The sequence below is a fragment of the Melanotaenia boesemani genome, chromosome 3 (genome assembly GCF_017639745.1).
Source record: "Melanotaenia boesemani isolate fMelBoe1 chromosome 3, fMelBoe1.pri, whole genome shotgun sequence".
NCBI classification, from domain to species: domain Eukaryota; kingdom Metazoa; phylum Chordata; class Actinopteri; order Atheriniformes; family Melanotaeniidae; genus Melanotaenia; species Melanotaenia boesemani.
Genome location: NC_055684.1, coordinates 23,777,237 through 23,795,688, shown reverse-complemented (window position 1 = coordinate 23,795,688; position 18,452 = coordinate 23,777,237). Strand labels below are relative to the sequence as shown.

General features: G+C 36.7%; 1 protein-coding gene across 1 annotated transcript in view; it reads right to left on the bottom strand.

Moving 5' to 3' along the window:
- Positions 1–18,452, bottom strand: part of kif5ab (kinesin family member 5A, b) — a 65,160-nt gene that overhangs the window by 6,955 nt on the left and 39,753 nt on the right. The window contains exons 13-24 of the mRNA XM_041979945.1: positions 18,372–18,440; positions 17,077–17,283; positions 13,223–13,369; positions 12,674–12,862; positions 12,021–12,138; positions 9,893–9,957; positions 8,778–8,887; positions 5,930–6,031; positions 5,366–5,426; positions 5,172–5,243; positions 4,943–5,047; positions 2,691–2,907 (exon numbers count right to left, since the gene is read on the bottom strand). Coding sequence (XP_041835879.1) covers positions 2,691–2,907; positions 4,943–5,047; positions 5,172–5,243; positions 5,366–5,426; positions 5,930–6,031; positions 8,778–8,887; positions 9,893–9,957; positions 12,021–12,138; positions 12,674–12,862; positions 13,223–13,369; positions 17,077–17,283; positions 18,372–18,440 — 1,462 coding nt within the window. The remainder of the gene's footprint in view (positions 1–2,690; positions 2,908–4,942; positions 5,048–5,171; positions 5,244–5,365; positions 5,427–5,929; positions 6,032–8,777; positions 8,888–9,892; positions 9,958–12,020; positions 12,139–12,673; positions 12,863–13,222; positions 13,370–17,076; positions 17,284–18,371; positions 18,441–18,452) is intronic.

Sequence of the window (18,452 nt, the reverse complement as noted above, 5' to 3'; positions counted from 1 at the left end):
ACTGTTAAATCCATTCAAGCATAAATATTTCTTAACGTTTGAATTGTTGCTACATTTTAGTACAACCTACTTTATACAACACATACAAACATTGTTGTTGAATATAGTGTACAGGGACACCTCATAAGCAATGACATTACAATATATATGTATTTATAGCACTTCTGTTTCCTGACTTTGGAATGGATTGACATCTCCATCAGCAATAAGTGCTGCAGCTTGCTCATGCAGTGTATAAAAAAACAGTGATGTGGTAGAGGGAGAGAAAGAAATGATAGATAAGAGGAAGGAAAGCATACGATGGATGTTATTTGTGAGGAAGGCACATGAGGGACATGAAAAGGATGGCTGCACCATGGTGAGAGATTTCTCTCACTGTGGGATGCAAAGGAAAGAAGCATCAGAAACAGTGTTTACATCTGGAAACCAAAACTGACGGTGCTTGAATTTGATTCTCTTGCCCCTGTAGTAATAAATATGGATTTGTGATGTTAATTACAGATTAATAGTTTCCTTTATTTCCCTTGATTCATTTCGTGGTATTGTCTCTTTTCACAGTTTTGTCTTTGAACAGAATATGTGTAATAGTGCAATAGTGAACTGGGAATCTGTACCACCTCTACTGTGTGCAATGCTTTTTTATATTGTTTTATTTAACTCATCTTATTGTTATTATTGTTATATTTATTGCATTCTGTTTGCCTCTATTTTGCTTTGTACCTGTATATATTGTGTCTTGTGCTTGTCCTGCTTTACTGTTGGTGTTGTGTTGCTGCTGGTACCCAAATTTCCCTGAGGCTCTCCGGAGGGATTAATAAAGTATTTCTATTCTATTCTATTCTAATAGTGAAATGTTGATAATCAAACACACATTTTGGTGTTGCTTTTAACACACTTTGTCATTTTATAGCCTGATGCTATCCAAAACTATCCAGAACTTTGATTTGGACATGCAGGCAAATGCACCTATTACACACTTTAGATCCCCTGACTTCTTTTTCATATCTTATTGACCAAGGACGTGATGCTTTCATTCTTGTTTTATATACATGCACAAACTTTTACTAAATTAAACCACCTCTGACTTTGAAACTGAGATGCTTAAATAACCCATCCATCCATTTTCTATACCCATTTCATCCCATTGGAGGTTGTAGGGGTGGGGGGTGGAGGTTATCCCAGTTGCCAATAGGCAAGGGGTGGGGTACACCCTAGACAGATACAATCCATCAAAGGGCAAAACAGAAACAAGACAAACAACCATGTACACTCACGCTTACTCTTTGAGCCAGTTTAGAATCTGTGGACAAAACCAGCTGTATTTTGTTAATATGGTTAGATTAATGGACTTTTAGAACGTAGAAATAAAAAAAAAAACAATCACAACTAGGACTGGGTATCGTCACAAATTTCCTGAACCAATTTAATTCACAACATCTTATTTAGATTTGATTTAGATTATATCAATACCAATTTTCTTACAACTAATTATGTGTGTTCTGTATTTATTTCAAAGTACATATGTGCATAGTGACATCACTTCCTGTTGTGGTGAAACATGCAGGTGCACTAATATGAGCGGTAATACGCTGCAAAGGCTTTAGAGATGAATGTAATCCACATAGGTGAATGAAAAACTATGAATGTGACATCATCTCGGCAAGAGACGCAGATTTTGGACGGAGGCAACACAAAAAACCTGTTGTGTGTGTGTATATATATGTTAAGATCTCACCAAACCTCGGTAAGTGAACCTGAGAGTAGGGTCATGTTACCGGAAATGACATTAAAAAAATCGACCTACAAGTTTTATACATTCATTTTTTTTTTTTGTTTGTTTAATAGATTAAAATTGATTACTCAATTTTTTAAACCCAACTCTACTCACAATATCTTATAGTGTGTTTGCACCATTTTTATGCCTATATCTGACATAAATCCAGATGATGTGTTAAAAAAAAAAAACAAAGCTATTTAGAGCAAGTTCTCATCTTTTCAAATCCAAATTATTGGCATGCTGCTTACTTCTGCGAGCCTAAATAATTTTTTTTCAATTCTTTTAAGCAAAAATGTAATTTTCCATCTGATCAGCTCCTTGTAGAATCTGTTTGAACTGGATAAGTGATATTTTACTAAGAAAAAAAGAAGGAAAGAAAGAAAGAAAAGAATATGTTGTGAAAGCCTGCAAACTGGGTTTTCCTGGTATGCAGAAAACCCAGGAAGAGTTGAAATGTCCCCTTTCATTCAGATGCTCAGTATTTTGATGCCCAGCTCCTCTACATCTCAAGCTGTCCTTAAGCAAGACACGGAACCCATGTTTCCCCCAGTAAGCCAAATGTTGTGTGACTGTACAAAAGAAAATGTACATATGAAACAAGATGTTTTGTGTGTGTTTGTGTGAATGACAGACACACCTAAAGCACTTTGTAGAAAATGGATTAAGGTTTAAAGACACCATTTACCAGTAAATAAACAGAAATAATATAATACTCAGACACCAAATATAATGGTTGCAACTTCTCACAACTTACCTGTAGATGCAGTAATAATACTGTCATGTAGTCTAAATACTGTACATAGCTCATAAAGAAACATATTATGCAGCGGTGTGATGTAAGGTCTAGCTCTGCTTACAGTGTCTGTTACTTAAATACAAACAGCTGAATGTGTGAGTGAGGTGTATGCGTTACCTATTTGTGCAGCATGGGGCCGACGAAAGGGATTTCGAGCCCTCATCACGTCTTTGATTCGTTCCACCTCCTGCTGGTAGCGATGACGGTCATTCATGGCCCCCTCCTTTGCCTCTTTCAGCGCACCCTCCAATGCCTTAACTCGCTCAGCTGTAGAGCGAAGGCGTTTCTCCAGTTTTGGTAGTTCACAGCGAAGATCTGCATTGTCACGTACCAGCTGGAACACACACAGGAACATACATGCAATACACCCAACATCAGACAGAAAGAATGCCAGTACAAAAAAGAAGACTAATGTTTGTAATATTTTAAGTCTTGAGTCTTTGTTTTTTTAAGAATTTTGTTTAACTTTAGACTACTGACTAACAAACCCTGGAATTATTTGTTGACTGTTTGCTTTGATGAGTAAGTTGTATCGCTTCAGCTGGAAAAGCAAGATGCCTGCATTTAGCTTAGAACACAAAACCTCTTTGTCACTTGATGCCAAATTGGTGCAGTGAGCTGAAAGGTAGGAACACCATGTGCAGCCTTATAGTGGTTTTAAAAACAATCAGCATCTCAGACTTAGCTGAAAACACAAACCCAGCCTCCCAGGTGGCTACAGGACAGTGATCTTTTGCAATTAAGACTCAGAGATTCACTTAAATACTAATCATGTGTAAAAAACAATATGGACATTAAAGGGAAACTAATTCCCAAGCTTACAAAGCTTTATACAGAATGTCAGAGTGACTGTCTGCTATTTAACTCAAGCTTACAATTAATGCAGATACCTGTAATTATTAACATCACTGCTGAGTTAGAATACAATTTCTGATCGCATAGTTACTGAATATACAAGACTTGAGATTATGAGATCTTATAGTAAGTAAGTTATACAGTATAAAAAGCACAATATAACAATGATGATGGGTTAAAGAGCTGCATTGCTCGTGGATTATTCTATGATTTGTCTAAAGAGGAAAAACTTATTGAAGGTTTAAAATGTCTTCATGTAATGTTTGTTATGTTTTTATTTTATATATATATATATATATATATATATATATATATATATATATATATATATATATATATATATATATATATATATATATATATATATATATATATATATGCGTGTTTATGTGTGTGTGTGTGTATTATATGTATGTATGTGTATATATATTCACATCATTTCACTGTACATGACGTGCTTCCTGAAAGTGGGGGGGTAAAAATACTTTAAACAGTCTGCAGGCTCATCTGTCCTGCAGTGCTACTAAGCACAAGACCTGAGGATTTCACATCCAGATGAATTTATCTAGCTGGCAAAAATAATAAATTTAGTTATTCCATCTGAGGCCTGACAGTATTATTTTATCATTTGTTGCTGAACCATTTTAGAGAAAGAAGAAGAAAAAAGAATAGCAGACAGATTCTCGCAGAACGTGAATGATTTTATAAAAGAAATCATGACTGTTGTGTGTTCACAGCTATCTGGACAGAAGGATGATTAAATCTGTGCACCTTGTAATCATTGTGCACTGTCCCAGTCTCTGTCTTTGAGAGCCTTAATCACGTAGCATGGGGAGTATTCTGATTTACAGCCATGACTTTCCTCCATTCCTACAACATCAGCAGGCGGTGGATGGGATGGAGACGTCCAGCAGTTGCTTTAGGATTGTTTTTTTTCCTGACAAACTACTGCAGTGCAGCTCTCACCAATATGCCTGTCTCTGATCGTTCCCCGGTGTGCAGAACATTCAGCACATCAACACACAGACCACTGCAAAGGTCCATTTATGAATATCAAATGAAGACATGAGGTGTGTGAGCGCTTAAGTCCAATTTTTTAAGGGTCTGTGTATAGATTAAAGAGAAGAGAGAGACTGAAGTGTTTGTTTGCACCTGTGTGAGGATGAATTCATTTGTGTTTATAAAATTTGAGTTCATGCTGTGCAGCTTCATTTCCCTAAACCAGCCTGGTTTAATGCTTCCTGCTGCTCTGTTTTCAAGGAGACACTTGTGTGAAGTTGCAGTAGTAAGATGATTGATAGTACTATCATTGCCTTTGCCCATAGGACAGTAAAAACAAACGGTGCACACTGCATTGTGTTTTAATTTGATACTATTAGCCTCCCTCCTATGAGGCTCAGGCTAAACCAAAGTACAGTAATGATGTTTCATGTTTAAAAGGTAATGGACAGGTAAAATGTTTTCTGTCTCTATTACTATAATCCACACTCTTTATATAGCAACTAGTTGGTTACCTGTTTGTGAACCTTTGTAAGCTGCTCCAAGTTGTTTTCAAGAAAGGAAATCTTTTGTTTCTGAGTGATAAATCCCCCAGTATCATCAGGCTCCATCTCTGCACTCTGCAAGTAGAAACAAATATCTTTTAGAATAGTGTACACAAAAAAATACATTGCTTTAAAAAGTGCTTTACTGTATAGAAGAGTCTTTTTTTTTTAAATAGCAGTTCTGTTATGTTCATCTTACTTTTCTAACTCGAGTCGTGAGGTCTTGAACAAAAAGCTTGCGGAGGTTGTGCAGGGTGTAGAGCTCACGAGCCTACAGTATGAAGAGAAAATTTACAGGGTGGAAATAGCACAGTTAAACCAGTTACACAGTATTTAGGGGATCAGTAGCTCCCGAGGGAGCTGAATGAATCATGACAGCAAATAATATCTTACAACAGTCTCCTCCAGCCCTTTGAGATCTTGTTTTGACTGTTCATGACGCTCATGGAGAAATCTATGGGTAAACAGATAGTGGGACAGAAATATTGAAAACTCAAACTGAACTTTTCTTTACCCAAATGATTACCTCATTCATGACAGAATAATTCATGACTTGAGAACAAAGGCAGCATAGACTGGCTGCCCCACTCGTGGGGTCGTTACCCATCTGCCATCTGATGCAATAAGCTGCAAAGGTCAGTGCAGAAAGAGATCTATTAGCAGCCAGCTGATACCTTATTCAAATAAGCTCTAATGGAGATGCAAAAAAGAGCTGGACAGGAAGAATCAGACCACAAGTACAACTAGCAAGAAATGGGTTAAAACAGCTAAAGAGTCACACACATTATAAACAGACTGTTAGACTTCCAGCGTGAGTAGATAATAAATAGAAGGGAAAGAAGGAAGAAAAATGACCAGCAGATATGGAAGACATGAATCTAAAGAGGCAGCTTGCCTCCTGGACTCCATATGGTGAGGTGTTTGAGAGCTAGCCAGGACAGTAAAGCAGAGACTCACGTCAGTTCCTCCAGCTGCTGGCTCTTGTGATGCTCTTGAGTCCTGAGGCGTTCAAAATCAGTATGCAGTTGCTCCAGCTCCAGCTGCTTCTTCTGATTGCAGCTGAAAGTGCAAAAAGTGTTTCATTCAGGGATTAAAAAACATCTGGAAAATATTGAAATGTAGCTCTTAGAAAACTAAGCCAATAAATTATAATCCAAGGTTGATAAAAAATTTTGGAAAACAGAAATACATTACACTTTGCCAAAGAAAAGTTATACTCACACTTGAATGTTTCTACTATTTAAGTTGTCAATTAGCATATTTTTACCTGGCCTGCTTGTGGATAAAAAGGTTTATTCAAATCATCTAATGGGAAAATTTATCATAGCATGATTGCTTTTGTTATGTTCTTTTCTCTCTGTGTTTTCTATCCCCCTTTGCATCACATGAGAAAATAAATTATCTATCCTGAGTCTGTGCCTCCAGCTCAGTTACATGCAGCAAAAATGATGAAAAGGCACCATCTCTACATCAGGATTTATTTTTGCCCTAAATTCACATCAGAGATGTGCCATAACTATTTTAGCAGAGCACAAGGATACTTCACGGACCAAATTGTGTAATTAGGTTGCAACTAAAGGATTGAAATGTCCCCTTGAACTAAAACCACACCATATCTTAAAATAAATTAATAAATAAACAGGGCATTTGTAGACATCAATGAATGCATCCCACATTTTGGTAGTATTTTTAGAGGTTTTCCTTTCATTTCCTGATCTATGCATCTTGAATGAACATTTAATCTTCACTTGCCTTATTCTATTTAAAGGATGTGACAGGGATCTCTTTCTTTTTTTACATGCGTTCCACCTCACTGACATCCATCAATCCATTTTCAAGCCGCTTATCCAAATCAAGCTGTACAAGCTGGATGAGCAAAGTAACCCCAAATGTCTATTCACACAAAAATTCTCTGCAGCTGCTGCTCTGGTGTTAAACACTCACAGGCCAGATGGGAAATGTGCTTCAATTTCCTGAGGGGTCTACCCAGTGGTCTCCTCCCAGACAGTCATGCTTGCTGCATTACACGGTCAACTCTAAGCACTTGAAGGGTGCTGCTTGGCCAAGCCAGGCCAGAAACTCCTCATGCTGAGATTCAGCAGCGGCTCAGCTCTAAAGTCCTCCTACACCACAGTTTCCTCACCATGTAATCCACCCACACATATTCATCTTAGCCACTCTTGCAGCTATAGTGATGGATTAGACTTTCTGGGAATTCATCTATAGAGGCAATTTTAGGTACCTTATGTAGCTTCAATTTAAGCTTTTTGTTTTTTTTGCCATCCATTACAGCCTTAATTTGAGAAACTTCTGATGCTGATGATTTGCACACTAGTTAACCTTATATTTATTTCCTGGGCAATCATGTTTTTCATCTTGAGAATGGATTTTGCAAACTAGACAGTTTTTGAATGCATTGCAGACCATGTTGCTACGTGATGCTGCACAATTGAGAAAAATGTAAATGACTGTCTAATGTAAGAATTAACATATTTACCATTTTCACATGAATCGTTCAAAAGTTCTTTTTTTATTTATTTATTTATTTATTTTTGTGCTTTTTAGTCATCTTAGATCTCTTACAGTATTCCTGTTCAGAGTAGATTTAGCTTTAGCTTGTCCTTTGGGAAAGCTTGTTTTTCTCCATTAAGAGTGCTCTGATCACTGTCTACACACAAGATACCAACTACTCATAAGTATTTCATACAACCCCACTTAAAAGAGCATTATAAGTTAATTTTTTCTTAAGTTTTAGTGAACTATAAACATATTGCTGAGATTTGTCATGACTAGCACAGTAAAGAAAAGAGTGTGGAGTTTCAGTTTTCTGCTGAAGACCAATGCAGCTTGGTTTGAACTTGGACGAATATAAAAAATGTAGAGACTGAGTAGGTAATGTGATGAAGAAACTTTAAATATCCCACTAAAGTAGATATTTTCAAATCTAGAGGGTTCAAAAAGTGAAAGGGATGTAGTTATTAAATGAATAGTTATTTCAAACAAATACAGCACATCCCCTTAGACACAAAAAATTCCTTTTTATTTACATGTCCCCATTTTTATTCATATGTGTCATTGAAAATTTTCAGTATATGAATGTCAAAAATTACTTTTTGGTTTTTAGATATATGCTCACTTTGAATGTGATGTCAGCGAGATGATTTAAAAGAACGGTGATTCAAAGAACAGTTCAAAATACAGCATCTGTGATTATAACTGTGGGGGTTCATTAGGACACATGGCTCATACACATGGTAACTTGAGCATCATGGTCATGCTTTCATCAAGGCACTACTAAACTGCAGTCCACATGTTGTTTAGCATCAGGATTCTGGGATCAAACCCCGCTGACCTGCTTGCAACCCAGAACAAACACTCTGAAAACACTTGATGCATTATGAAAAGAAAATAGAAATTTCCCAAACTGTTGAGCAATTCCAATCCTGAAAGGATGCAAAAGTTATGAGAGATTTAATTTCAATATTAAGATTGCTTTCTTCTGTTTTCATTTACAGCAAAAAAAAAAAAAAAAAAAACTGTCAAAATATGTTACTGGTATCACATTCAAAATGAGCATTTATTTCAAACCAGTCCTGATAACCTTCACTGTGCTAAAAAGCCCACACCTATTCTAAAAAGAACAAGTAAATATTCCTTTAAAATGATATTCAGAGCTTAAGACTTTGTGAATTGATGTCTCTATACACCTACACCTCTTTTGATATTGTTGTACAGGTTGCAAATATATATAATAGAATATTGATTTAATATCAAACAAAGTGAAGAATTACAGTGAAGCACTGACTCAGTTAAGTCGTCGATGATCTTCTGCTTCTCATTGATTTCATCTCGAAGGCGGCCAAGCTGCTTGGTGTGCGCCTCACGGTGTGACTCCATCTGCTGCTCTAGGGCCCTCTGAGGTATCACCAACAAGAAAGAAAAAAGGAGAGCTAGATAAAGTATAGACTGACAGAGAGGAGGGAGAATGGCATGAGGTGGGAACAAAGAAGCACAAAATGACTAAATACCAAGGGAAAAAAATTACACGCACCAGTGCACATGTGAATATGAAGGGCCACAAGAGCATTGAACACACACCAAATTGTGTCAGCACTGCCACTGAAAATGATGTGAGACTCAGCTAATGAAACTGGAGCATGTTGCCTGGAAACACAAACACTGACGTGCAAAAATAATCACACGAATGCAAATACGAGCACATAATAAAAACAACAAACTGCCAGCTGTAGAGGATGATTTCACAGCAGAAACAGCATCTGTTTATTTCTGTTTGGAAAGTTGGTTCCATTTTTTTCCCAAAATATTGTAACCTTATTGGTATTTGTAACACATGTAATATTTATATTGTCATTCTGCTTACAGCAGAGTGTGTTTTTCCTACAATAAAGTGTCTTTTATCAAATTACTACCCAATTACGGATAAACAGAGAAGCCACACCCCAGACTGTATATGTAGAAAGATGCTTTAAGGGGCAGTGTACTTCAAAGGGAAAATCAAAAAAATTCCAATGATCATCATTCTCACTGCTGTTGCTAATGACAATAAAATGTGATAGGATGTACCCTACATTTTTGGAAACATTTAAAAGACTTTCAGGCTTTATGATGAGCCAGCTGCTGGCTGCACGTCTTCATGTGTGCAAGTGTCTTATTTCTTCATATAAACCCTCCAAAAACCAAGATGAAATATTTCTGAAAATGTTTTTTAAAGTGGTAAATCTTTTGTAATGTGTTGTCCTGGAAACACTTTTGCATTAGAAGCACACACAACTATCTAACATGCAACTGGACAACTGGGAATGACAAACATACATATGCACACTTTTAGCAAGCTGAGTGTAGAGGCGGTATAATAAGCAGGTAAATACCCTAAATTGTTCTCACTGTTGTCATAGTTACCTTTATATCACTGGAATTCTGGATAGACATGAAATTTTCTCCCCTGGTAACCTGTGACATGCTCTCTGAAACATACATTTTTTTCAACAAGAGACAGAAAAGATAGGTGTGAGAGAAACAAACATGAAGAGTGACAGTGTGTTACTGTTTGCAGGGTAACACACAAGAGGTGACTGTGACCTGACTTTGACAGCCTAGCTCTGCATTAACAGCTCTTGATGTTGATGGAGGTCACTGTGATCTTTAGTCCTTCCTTACCTAGGTGAGATAATATCTGTTTGTAAATTACATCTGTTGTGCTATGCCAACTTGATATAGACTCACTGCTGTTTCATGGGGCCAGATGATGAAATCACTGCGCTCTGCTCTTTGCACCAGTCTGTGTGAGTTCAATATGACCTGTGGCATTTTGTATTATTTCTTTAAAGACCAATGGGCATGTGTGTTGAGGAAATTAATTTACAAGCTTTCAGATCCACTGGTTATTTAATGCACTCCTCTGAAACTCCACAGGAGAAATGGCTTACATTGCCTCTAGCCAGATTTGTGAATTGTGTCAGTGCACTGGGAGTATTTGCAGTTAACTGGACCTTGCACAAATTTCAAATGTACATTTAATCTTTTGCTTTTTTTTACCCTGTTTTTCTTTTTCATGGGAGAACTTTTGGAATTGACTGAAATTACTTACTGAAGAAAAGAAAATTATTTAATTTTTTTTTTTTTTTTTTTTTTTTTGTCAAGGCATAATATTAGTCTGTGCCAGACAAACATTAAGCCTAACTTTAAAATTGACAAGACTACAGTTTATCAAGACTAGCCACTCAGAAAAATCTGAATTTTATCCTTCACTCTGTAGTGAAACATTGAACATCTGCCAGCATCTCAGTTTACTATTTTTATTTAATTAATCTGTATTGAAAGAAATTTGCTTATTTGTAGTATTTTTTACCTTAATGTGGATTTTTACTGAGAAAAAAACTAATCTTCTTTAACTAAATTTACTGTTTTAGCTCTTTAAGCCTTAAAATATGATCATTTTTTTATGATTTTCTTTTTTTCTTTTCTTTGACAGGTCACATACAAAGTTGCAGTGTTGATCCAATCTAGTTTTTTTTTAGAATTCCAGTTCCAAATCTAAATAAAGTAAAACTACTTGTTGTGATGTATTTAGTGCTCTTTTTTAAATTTGTAATCAGATCCCTCATTCAAATAAGCTCCGAAAATGGATACAGCCACAGCGACAACTGTGTCACTCCACATCTGCAGTTCTAATCATAGCTACAGTCGGCCCCAGCTGCAGCCAGTGAAAGAGCGGGTAAACCAGCTTCACTAGTTTTCATTTTAAATGCAGCTGTGCAGATTTGTGTTTGGGCCACTACAGCTGAGAGTTCACTGGTCCTTGCTGTACTGTAGTCAACAACCTGCAGATAGCTTAGCCTTTGTTTCATGGGTTGGAGGAAACTCAGATGTTGCTGTGAAGTACCACAAAATGATATCGTTAGACACCATCTGAGAATCATAAAATGAATGTTTCCTCAAAAAGTGTGAGTTTTTTCTTTTGTTTGTTTGTTTTTTTACTGTCTCTTTAAAAGCACAGCTTTATGAAGGGTGGCTTTTTGTCACTTTGTCACACTGTTCAGACAAAATAAATAAATAAATAACGATAGATTTCAGTGAAAAAAATTGTAATCCTTGGAAGAATCCAAATGACCTCTACTTGAGATGATGATGATGTTTCATTAACTTTTCCTCCAGTACTATGGTCAGGTCAGATTATTTAGTTATACAGTGAGATTTTTTTCTTTCCTTTTTTTTTTTTATTTTTTTTGTACGTTGTTGTTGTTAATTGTTTGAGTTTAGAACAATATGTTGTGCAGGTTAAAAATGTTAGCATGCTATGCTAACATGTTGAAAATGCACACTAATATGCACACAACTTAACATGGTAATGTTAGCAGTTTCTTTAAAGTTCTCATGTTCACTTGCTTGAGTACAGTGTATTGGCTTTGTTTGTGTACTCTTTTACTTTAAAATGTTTTTTAATCATTAATGCTGTTTTTCAATTTTTCTTTTCACTGACTAATTACATTTATGTAAATACTGGAACTTGGTTATTACTCAGTTGTACCTTGAGCCTGGAGTTTGACTAGCTCTGCAGTCAGAGAGTCATAGCTGTCCTCCAGCTGTCTCTTCTTCAGCTCCACGTTCTGCATGTACTCCGTAAGAGAGCGGAGCTTTGCCTCGTGCTGAAAATCACAATATGGATCACAGAAAAAGAAATTTAATGGTGACTGCTACCCAGGAGGACACTAAGGATATGCACTTGCCTCTTAGCTTAAGGAAAATTGTTTTTCACTGAATATTTATGATCTCTCGTTATTAAGGGAACTTAGTTTAAACACAGAAGACAGTAAAATTTACATTATGATGGCTTCCGGCAACCTCATCTATAGACAGTACGTAAGGCAGATTATACTTTAAGAACAGTGTGCAAGGAGAAAGTTTCCTCTGTAAAACACAGCGCTTAATCAGAGTAATATACATCAAGCAAAGGACTACATAACTATGTGTGATAGTAATAAAGAGAAGTTATTTGTGATGATAACTAATATTTTGCACTGGGAGATTTTTATGACTATTGTCTAATTTCCTTACAACGACAGTATTTCCCTCTGGAGTTACAGATTAACAAACTTTTTCATTCATCAGATGTTGTTTGTTTCTCCAGTACTAGTGTATGTATGTGCCTTCTTGTCCAGATATCACAGTCTTAATCGTCACCTGTGAGATGAGGAGATGGCATGATGACAGCTCTCTGCTCGTCTCTTCCATCTTGCAGTGACACTCCATTTGGAGGTTCTCCAGGTGCCGGCAGCGCTTCACCATGGACTTCACCTCTGACTTTATCTTACTGATGTAGAGTCGAGCTACAGTGAACTCTTCCTCGATTGCACCAGTGATATCCATGGGCTGGAGATCAATGAGGTACAGATGAGGTGAGATAGTTTAAAAAGTAGTAAAGTTAACGTTCGATCAAAATTGAGTGGGGATGACAAGTAGAAAATTAAAAGTGTGAGAGGGAGGAATCTAAGAGTTTTTGGCATCTTGTGCGTATAATCATTAGGCTGACAGCATCATTTAGCAGATGTTGTGACTTAACTGTGCTTTAAATATTACAGATAAACTATTGAAGACGTTCTGCTGTAGAAAAAAAAGGAAATTTTTTCTCAATTAACATCAGATGTTTCATGTCAGTTCCTTCAACTTCAAAGTTATTGCATCATCAAGTGAAAGTAGTGACTCTAAACCTGCATATTCTGTTCCACTCACCAGCTTGATTTCCCTGTTTCCAACAATGGTGCTGAACTCATGCAGGTCCCTCATGAGCCCATTGAGAATCTCAGCGATGCGTTTTCTTTGGTGGCTGCTCACTTCCTGGATATGGGACAACTCCATTTCTAAAGCCCTGAGGTGAGTCTGTGGGAGGAGGGAACAAGGGAAGGAGGGCAGATAAAGGAGACATGTTGTGTTAGGGGAGAAAGAGACCATGTGAAAGAAAACTGATGAGCAAGAGGAAAAATCCAGAGCAGATAGTAATGAGTAAAAAGAAAATTTAGATAAAAGGGAAACAAAATTGTGTAGCAAAGGATTGATAGAGATGTGGTTTAACATTTTTTAACCCTGAGCACACCAGTACTACTGAAAGAAGTATCTACATTTAAGTAAAAATACTAAAATTACATAAATATACCAAGAAAAGACAAATTAATTTAAAGCATGAAAATTAAAGTACATGTTTGGCACTAAACTACACAAGGTTTTTGTAACATGTCAGAAGTAAAAAAAGAAATGAGTTGGTTTAATTTTCGATGATGCATTGTGTTCTACAGGCTTATCCACTGCATAAAAATTTAAAAGGTGTTCATAACTTAAGCTGATAAATAAATGTACTGGAGCAGAGAGTGCAATATATTTCCTCTTTAATGAGGTGGAATGGAAATTCAAAATTCTGAAAATCTAAACTATACTCACTGTACTTTCTTATGGAGGTTGGTGGATAAAAGGATCAGGAAGGAAGAGTGATTGATGCATCTTACTTCTGTACAGCAGGCAGTTAAAAAAACTGTGCAACCCCAATGGCTTGAACCCAATGCAACCATTTAAATTTGATCAATACTATACTCTAAAAGGGTGCTACATTTTCTACACTTTTTCTTTACTCATGGTTTTCAAAATGATTTTCTTGGGCAAGAAGTGAATCAAAACATACATATATATATGTATTCTCAGTGTAAACAGGAAAAGAAAATAACATAACTTTGTTTTAATGGAATAGAAAATATAAATATGACAGAATATTATTTTATACATTTTTTATAGAATAACTACAAATAAACTAAAAGCCTAATGAGATTAAATACAAAGAAAATCATCCCCATTCATGTCTGTAGAAGTAAAATATTGTATGTAAAAAAAAATGTGACACTATTTTTTTCATAATTTATGTATCACAGGGTTAATCACGTTTCCAAGTCACCTCTCCAGTCAAAACATGAACTTAGAAGTAAAGGAAAGCATTTATTCCTTTTTAATAAATAAAAAGAGAGGACATGAAAGGTCGATGAAAAATTTCACTTTAGCTGAATTAAGATTTAGAAAAAAGATGCTAAAGTGATGAATGGAATTAATCAAAAAGGAATTTAAGTGACCAGATGGATGAAAGAAAGAACTAAAAGAGAGCAGATGAATGGCAGTGACAGTGAATGATGATATAGCCCCCTGCAAAAGAAAAGAGGAGTTTCCTCTGAAAACAAAGTCAAACTGTGAAGACAGCCGAATGATTAATGTACTCTGTGCTGCCCTGTTTCAACTGTACATTAAGAAAATATTGAAAACTAGAACGTTGCAATTATCAAAACAGGTGAGATGCTGAAAGTGGAGAAAAAATCCTAATGAGCCAAGATGAGGTAGAGGAAAAGCCTAGGAGGCTAAAGTAATGTGATTCTTGTTCCATCACTTTGTGTTGTATCCACTTTTATTGTATTCTTGATGATATTTGGTCTTCCATCTTGTCAGACTGCCAGGCCATATCTCTGAGAAGGAGTTCTGTTGGATGAGAGATGTGGGCAGAATGGACTAAGGGGAGGTTGTGTTAAGTGAAATGATTGAGAGGAAATGGCAGCGTCAGCTGGGCTTAGCAGACTAAATTGTGACTCATTACATTGCCAGGTCCTTTCATCAGTGTTTGGACCAGCTTCTGAGAAAGACAGAGGAGACGGCGTTCTGGCAGATTGTAGAAGAGTGCATGAAATATTCAAAAGATTTTAAAAGGGTTAAAAACAGCTCACTTGGTTTACTGGGTAAGTCATAACCATTGTACTGAGCTCAGGCCAGTTCTGCCACTGGTCTCCAATCAACCTCCCATGTTCAACAGTGGTCTTTGAATTGTGAGGAAAATCCCCCTGTGATACACAGAATTTTGCAATTCAATGTGAATTACCCTTTCCTAAGATGTATCATATAATCATGTTCATTGCAAATTGAATTCCATGACTGTACTGAGAAACAATGTTTGATTCCTTAATCTAGTGACATCGAGGAGATGCTACAAACAGGAAACTACTAAAAGGCAAATCAGACTATAGTTGTCATCCACGCCCCTGTACTCGTGTGTGTGTGTGTGTGTGGTTGTGTGTGGGTGTATGTGGCTATGGGGCATGTCTTTCTGTTTCCCTAGGGACCAAGATCTCCATCTGCACCTCATCTGGTAATTGGTGGCAGTATTTTTTCCTGCTTGGCCTTCCAGTCACCAGATTGTTAGTTTACCCAGGGGTAACAGCAGTCAGTAATTCTAGTTTACTGAAACGATTTTAAAAAGTCCTGTCTTTTCCCTGAGTTTGTTTTAATCCTTGTCTGTCTGCTCTTTCAGGAGCCCAGACCGGCCTGCCGCTGACTGTCCACCTGTCACAGCCCTTCAGTCCTCTGCTCTGCTCCAGCCTGTTCTCATATCTGTTCAGTGGTACTCAGCTGTGTGTTCGCTGTTGGATCCTGGTCTCGCCTGAAGAGCTATGTTTTTTTTTTTTTTTGTTAGTTTAGTGCATATACATTGCACAGACCAATTGCCTTCAAAAATGTTGTTCTTCATGCATATTCAGACAATTTAAACCTGCAAGTGACACTTCAAAGAGCTGCCTAGGAAAACATGTATTGGGTTCTTTTATTACCTGGACAGATGATGACCTTAAGCTACCATTAAATATAAGTAAATAACTGAAAAAATAGTTGGAAAAAAAGTTTAATGTAATATAACAGTACTAACCAGCATAACAAAGGGTTCTGATCATTTGCATTTGAGAGTCTATTACCCACTAATTAAAAACCAAGACCAGTTTTTGGAATAAAAGGACAACATTCCCTCAAGAGCAAAGCGGCACTTTACTTTCACCTGTATTAAAAGAGGGCTGACTTCAATCAAGCAAGCCACTGCACTCATAAATTAGTGAGTGTAGGGAGCCACTTGACAGAAAGTGCTATTTATGCTGACAAGTAACAGTAATCTACTGGTAGCAGTTAACCAATCACAGCAGCTCTTCATTTATACATATGTGAAAATATAACTGTGATTTGCAATTATTATGAAATGCTGTAAGATATAGATGCATCTCCATGGTAAACAGTCACTGAAGGGTCTCCCTTTATAGATTAGAACATTATTTATACCAGGTTTGATATACTAAACTAATCTTTGAGAGCAAGAGCTGATAAAAGTGACAATGTGGTTTTTGTGTTATGTAAGAGTCAAAAGTGTTCCCTCTGTGACTAAAGTTGACAGGATTTTTCAATATTTGGCAGTGGTGCCAGGTTTCCAAAATATTATTTTTTTTTTATTCTTTCAAGAATCTGTCACAGACTGCAGGTGCAGTTTGTCAAATGTGTCCCTTATCACCTTTCATACACGTCTAATTTTCTCCATATTTTAAATCAGTGATTTGACATAGTCTTTTTAGACAGGAGCTTATATAAACTGATGGATAGATCTCATAAGTGATTTCAAGGACGTCTTGGTCTCCTCATCTTTGCTTTTGTTTTGTCTTCACTCCTCCTTTCTACATTTCAGCCACAGAAAATGTTCACCTTTGTACTCTGAGATATTTAAACATAAGAGTCTTGAAAGTCAGACTCACCATCTTTTTTGCAAGCTCTTCAGCGAGGAGCTTGTTCTGCATGCTCTTTTCTTCTACTTCCAAGCTTTTCTGGTCATAGTTTACAGCCAGCTCCTCCAAAGCCTGAAGGACCTCTTTCACCTCTGCCTTAGCGGATTCATTTTCTGTTTGCAGCCTGCCAAGCTCCGACTGCACCTTCTCGCTGTCACCCCTGGATGATGCCAGTAGCTGAGGGGACATTTAGATTCAGATAAACATGAACTATATAATGCAAACACTTCGGTTAGAAGGGAGCAAAGTCAACTGTGGCAGTCACTCTTAGGCATAACTGAACAGACTAAACCATTTTCAAATATTCTTCTCAGATGATCAACAGGCATTGTAAGGGCTGGTTTTATTTTGCCACCAGGATGTTTCATGCTCTGCTGTAGCCTGCTGTGGGTCTTATTCCTGAATGGGTGTCATTAAACATAGATACTGTTCCTCCGGGAGTTCCTTAATATTTACACAAGCACATAGCCTCTGCTTGAACAAATGGATGTTATTCTACACAGTCTGTGGTTCAGTAAATGGGATTTTGCCAGCTCAGCCCACAGAGCGATTATTTGGGGATTCAGTATGAATAAACAAATTTAGCAAATATGATAAACTTTTCTTAGCAAAGAACCAATATTAGGTTACGTTGCCTCAGTTATGAATGCATACTATTAACACTTTTATTAATTAGCATTTAATAGACTAATTGAACTGCTGTTTTCCTTTATGTATCTATGATATGTGTACAAGTACTGTACTTCCAGATTAATAAAAATCCACTGAACTCTCAGCTAGTATAATCAAGCTCATCAATAAGAAATTGAATAATATATTACTGGAGAGCATTAATATACTTTTTAGCAACCTAAACTTAGCCATGTTAGAAAAAAAGCAACAAACAAGGAGGTATAATGCAGCAAAATCAACTTTAACTTCAGCTACTGCACATCAAGCTTCAGTCCGTCTCCTCTTTTCCTATTGATTCTTCTCTGAATAACTTGTACCTGAGCAGCCACTGAAATACAGTCTATTTTAAGTTGCTGTTAACATAAATACACTTACAACTAAGCAAGGACAATTTAATTTCCTCGAGTGCTTTCTGGCACCTGAAAAGAATTGTTTTTCCGTGTCATTCATCTCAAGGGTAGAATAAAAAAAAAACACTCATAGTTTACTTTTATTTAAACTGTGAGCGACACTGGCTTGTTTACAGGAATAGCAGCCCACTGAGCTATTTAACCAAAGTGATAAAAAAATGAGGTAAAACCAAGATCTTTTACCTCCTCCTGGTCGAGCATCTGCTCCTTCAGTTTCTCCACCATCTGGCTCTGATGGTTGATCTCATCGTCCTTTAGTAGGAC